A 6,000-nucleotide genomic window follows, 5' to 3' on the forward strand; every position below is an offset into this window, starting at 1 on the left:
AGTATACTTAAAATATTTCTTCTTAACTTTATGGCCAAATCTAAGATATCTCTACTAACCTTACAACTACTTAAAATTACTGATTAATGCTAACTAAAACTTTAATTTTTAACTGCTATTGCGAGTGAGTCCTTCTGGTCCAACAACATTGTCTGACCTCATAAATGTTCTAATGGATATGGGCAGAAATTCCCACAGAAACACTCCAATATCTCGTGGGAAGAGCTGTTATAGCTGCAAAGAGGGGTACAACTAAGAATGTGATGTCATAAAAGTCCTTGTTGGTATAATGGTCTGGTGTCCCAATACTTTTGTCCATATAGTGTATGTTAAAAATACATTTTACCTAGCTGAATTGTCACTTGCAAATACACAGGTTGCCATAAACCTACAGAATCAGTCTTGCCATGTCAAGAAACATAATCTTTTAAAAGAAGCCTGGTGAAAAAAAAATATGGGTACACATTCAAACATATTGTTAAACCACATAAAACAAGCTAAATTATGGAAAGAAACCCAGTTTCATATTTTTCTTATACAACATAACGGTTCTTCTCTCCCTATATCAGCTATATCATTTTTATGGTTATTTTTTATGGGTAATTTATATTTTACATTTTGCTCTTCTAATTTACCTTAACATAATTTTGAGGAGGCTCTTCATCCAGTTATTCTCAAGGTAATTCAGGAGTTTTCTTAATGGGATTTTAGATTGAAATCACATGAGCATGGCCTTCATACACCCATCATTATTTGCCAGGAACTTTGTATGAAAGTCAGATAAGGCTAGATAGGAAGTTCACGGACAGGGTGCTCAACGCCTCATCTTTATAAAGGATAATAATTTGTATATACAGCCTGCATGTTTGTATCAGTTACAATATTTTTTTGCGACATTTAACAGATTTATTCACTAATTTCTATGATGTCTCTTCTGTACATTCTATTCACATTTATTTTTGCTCTTATTTTTTGCCCTTATGCATGTTTAGATGATAAACACAGGGTACATGACACACATCCATATTTCTACTCTTTTTCTTATATTCTACGTCTTATTTACCAGATGAAAATCTTATTCTTTGCCTTCTTTTGATATTTAAAATGTTAAAAATGTATAAAATACCTAAAATTAAATATTTTGCAAAAAAAAATGGTGTTATTCATTACATAAATATATTTTGTTTTCAACTGACTGAAAGGTTAACAGCCAGCATAACTGAAAGATTTGGACCCAGCAAGTTATGGGCGAAATTAGAGGGCTTTCGCTCTTAGGCTTGTTGGAACCTGAAAATGCCCCTACCCCTCAGACTTTCTTGCAACCACCATCTTGCCACATGCTCTCCACCAGCACAAATTTGTTTTACACTCTGCAACCACTACAAAACTAATTGCTGCTTCAGATTGCTACCCCTGTTAAATTTACCTCCCACCTTTTTTACTTCGCCTTTTACCCCAGTTAGCCATGTAAGCTTATATGTGGGGCCCTCATTAGCCCACAGTTCTTGCTAGTAATTTTGTATGTGCTATAAGGCAAGAATGTAAGCTCAAGCACAGAGTACTCAACTGCTACTGTATTTGGTATTTTTATTGTGGTTATATTATATTCGTTAATAACTCAATATTTCAATTGTACACTTAATAAATTAAATAATCTTTTTGCAATTTGTATCCATAGGAGTATACATTTCCATTTGTCCTATTTTCGAATAGGTCGAAAGAAGGACTTTTCCTCAGCAGCTAAGAAGAGAACAATACATTTCTTATACGCTAGACTATGTCAAGTTATGGAAACTTTTTACTGATAAATCTGATGAATGTAACCAGTTTATCTGTAACTGTTACATAATCTCCATTCATATAAGATAAAGTTAATATGTTACAGATCTCTGCAGGACATACAGAGAAACAATCTGTGATATGCTGGACAATGTACATTAATGGAATCACACTAGGCTTTCACTGTTTGCGACCTCTCAGTCATTCATGCTTGCATAGTTCCAACTTTGTGGAAACAGTTTAATAAAGACTCTTTTCCATTCCAGCATGACTGTGCTCCAGTGTACAAAGCAAGGTCCATAGACACATTGTTGGATGAGTTTGGTGTGGAAGAACTAGACTGGCCCACACAGAGAGCTGACCTCAACCCCATGGAACACCATGGAACTGGAATGGAGACTGCGAGCCAGGCCTTCTCATCCAACATCATTGACTGACTGACACAAGTGCTCTACTGGATGAATGGGAAAACATTTCCCACAGAAACACTCCACAATCTTGGGGAAAGCCTTCCCAGAAGAGTGGAAGCTAGTATCATATGATACTGATGGCTGTGGTGTGGGGTTGGATTGAGCTGTATACTGGCACATTGGCTGGCAGTGATGAGATTGTGAGTGACACTGGTGATAATTTCCTAACTTTAGCTCTGTCTCCTCTTATCTGCCCTATACCTTGTCTCTTTCTCCATTGTCCACCCAACTCTGGTGCATGCCCAGAAAAAAAGAGGGGTCATGCGCTTGGCACTTGTAGATCATTTTGTGGGGAGCCATGTATTTGTATGGAATATGTGGATGATCATTAAGTGAATGCCCATCTTACAAACTAAAGATAAGTAACTAAAAAAATAAACAAAAATGAGTAACAATCCTCTGATTTCCATCTAAAACTGCATATTTACATAGGATTGCACTGTATGTTCCTAAGTCTAATGTCAGCAATAAAATAATTTGATTAAAACACAAACGTTTTGACAGAATAGTCAACAGTGACTTTATCAAATTGGGGAATATATTCTTTATTTGTATATGAACAAAAGTGACAAAGTAATGCTACTTATAATTATGAATGGAAAAATGGCAGAATACATGAATCTGTTTTAGCTGTTAACCATTACTAATTGTTACCTTAGGCTTCCATCTGGTGACCATACTAGGAATATTGTTTTAAATAGTAGGTAGTACTGAACTACAATGGAAATGCCAATAGGTTTGCATTAATAAATATATATATTTTGAAAATAGGTATAGATAGATAATACATGTTTAACATAAGAGATGGACTGCTTACATTTAGTTAGCAAAAACTAGGGTCACATAATCTTTCAGGCTTTTTTCTTCAGATCATTTCTGAAAAAATAGCTTGTTTGATCCAGAACCAGCTCAGCCCTTCTTGCAGACTAACATCACTGCAGTCTGCTCTTGATGTTTGTGCATGAGCATATAGATGCACTTCCATGCATCAATAGCCCCAAGTGTGTTAGAGTATACATTGTATCCTCCGTTTACTTGAAGGGGCTTCCATAGTTTTTAAGCATGTTAATATCCATATGTAAATGGGATGAGTTTCTCATGTTTTAATTCCCCGTTCCACATGGCATAGGATGTGGGGGTAGGGTCAATACCTCACACACAGTGGCTTAACTACAGGGGTCACAGCAGTCGCAGCTGCCACAGGGTCCGTGCCTCTAGGGGGCCTAGTGGGACCCCTTGTTTCTGTAGTACCAGTTCAAAATTGTTTAGAAAGGGCCCTTCTCACCTGGACAGGTGCGGCACATGATGACAGGAACATGTCAGGGCCACATTAAGTCATGTCACCCTGAGGTGAAACCAAAGCTGCTCACACACACAGAAAGCTGCAGGAGCACTGAGAGGTAAGTGGGGGTGGGCGGGAGTGCGGTATGTATATATTTGTATATATGTGTGAGCATGAATTTGTAATTGTGTGTATGTGTGTGTGAGCATGGATGTGTAATTGTGTGTGGGCATGGATGCAAAGGTGACATCTGGCTTGTGAAGTTGGGGTGTAAAAATTGCCCTGGGGCCCTGTGGTTTCTAGTTACGCCCCTGTTGTGGCATGTGGGCATATGAGCTTGACCACACAATAAAATATATGGGTCTAGTTTTCAAATATTTCCAAGACTGATTTTCATTCCCAGTTTGGCGCTGTAAACTACTATAAGATAACTGCGTCCTTAAGGGTTCAAGACAAATATTATACTACAAAGTAGTAAGAAGACAAACGCCAAGGCCATTTCTACACATTATAGTTATAACAACACTAAATATAAGATGATCTCTAGAAATGTCTTTTTAATTTAAATTTTAACTTAATTCAACATTTCTTTTAATCTCGTATGCTAATTGGCTTTCTTTGATATGATTAGACATGCATTTATTTAGATGTGGAATCAGTGGTTAAGTACTAACTTAAATGAGTTTAAACAGTGAACAATCACTTTTTATTTGTGCACTAGTACTTTAGTGTGCCATATACATGTTCTATGACTAGATCCAGTAGCAATCTGCCATGGAGTAATGCTAAGAAATTAGGTTGGTAATCCTATACTTAAAATAATGTTTTATTGTGCCAGACCACCATATATTCTTTAGACGCATGTTCTACAGCATAATGTCACAAAACAGCAAAACATATTGCTATTGGAGTTTAAAAAAATATAAATAAAAAAATCACAAAGTTGCATTTCTTTCAGCACTGATCACAAACCATTTGTACTCTTATATTCATACAAGATATACATATCAACTAGCAGGGGACGCAATTCCGAGGTGAAAGAAAGGGTGAAACTTCTAAATAATAGAAATTGGAATCAATGGCTATTTTGTTATACATCTCTTGCCATTACACATTTTTGTATCAGGAATTGCCATTTACATTTAATCTTTCATAAAACCATATTTCATTTCAGTTATTGTCTAAGATTCTTGGAAAACTATAGCTATAGGCTGCCCATGGTAATCACAGCTGTTCAGCCTTGGAGCATTTTCATGTGATTTTTTTTTATACATAAATATATAAACACCACTCTTACCTGAACTGCATATTCATGACAAGTTTATTGACCATTGTATCCATCCTGATTACAGGAAGTTGCTTGAATCCCGGTAATTATATCAACACTTCACAGGGTCTAGGAAGGCCCATATAAAAAAGTCTGATGGGGTTGTAAGTTTAAAGAAGCGAGCAAGTCTCACCCAGCACTAGTCGCTTGTAGAGCTGTTCTTTCTTCCACCATAACGCCTACTCTTTCAGAGACAAAATACTGTAGGAGCCACACTGTTACATTCACGTCTAGCAAAGACAAGGTATTTGATTACTTAGCTACTGACATTCATTGACAAATGTTGAAACTGATCTTTGCTCATGGATCAATAGGGCTAAATTGAAATGTGGACAGTACAAAATGTGAAATTCTTTTGTGAGTGGGGTAATTTCTCAAAATTTCTGTGAAAAGGGGGTTAAGCGGCAGGATTTAACAAGCTTTAACTTTAACGTACTGCTATTTCTATGGGTATGCTGTCCCCTGGACAAGGTGACCTTTTTAATACAATGACAATGTTTATCAACTTGATTCAGGAATGCATGGAAAGCTGCCCACATGTTATAATTAATAACTTACCTTGGAATTTAAACATCTTACCTATTCAAGTAAAACAAAATCCAGTGTGTGGAAGATTAAGATGAGACTCTTTGTGAACAACATGTAACAACATTACATCCACCGCAAGGAGCTCTAAAGCACAAAAGATGAACACATTGTTCGTGCCAAAACAGCAATGGTGCAATTCACAGAGGGAAGGTGCCTGGAGTCAGATCTGGAGGTTGATGGGGGCCCTGAGGGGAAGAGAAATGAAGGCACTGTTTACTGAATTTAAAAATCTGGTGACAGCTATGAAAAATAAATTTCAAGGTACTAAGAAGGACACTGTAGACAGAGCGCACAGACTCTCTGGAAGTCAAAATAGAGAAAGTTACCAACAGGGGCAATGCACTTGCAAGAATTCTTGGGAGAGCTGAAGTTCTTTCAAATTGAACCTATTCATTTGGAGGATAGAACAAGCTGGAACAACATCAAGCTGAGGGGGATACCAGAAGAAGTTTGAGCGGGTGTCCTGGAGACCTATGTTCAGAGTTTTATGGGAAAAATGCTACCAGAAACACACACTACAGCTTCAGCTCGTCGAATTATTCAAGTTTGCGTGA

The 6,000-nt window shown here is 37.0% G+C and overlaps 1 protein-coding gene across 1 annotated transcript in view; it reads right to left on the reverse strand.

Moving 5' to 3' along the window:
* Positions 1-5,041, reverse strand: part of ARHGAP18 (Rho GTPase activating protein 18) — a 91,784-nt gene extending 86,743 nt beyond the window's left edge. The window contains exon 1 of the mRNA XM_053458986.1: positions 4,829-5,041. Coding sequence (XP_053314961.1) covers positions 4,829-4,872 — 44 coding nt within the window. The 5' untranslated portion in view covers positions 4,873-5,041. The remainder of the gene's footprint in view (positions 1-4,828) is intronic.
* Between the last annotated feature and the right edge of the window lie 959 nt (positions 5,042-6,000).

This window comes from Spea bombifrons, chromosome 3, assembly GCF_027358695.1.
Source record: "Spea bombifrons isolate aSpeBom1 chromosome 3, aSpeBom1.2.pri, whole genome shotgun sequence".
Taxonomy (NCBI): Eukaryota; Metazoa; Chordata; class Amphibia; order Anura; family Pelobatidae; genus Spea; species Spea bombifrons.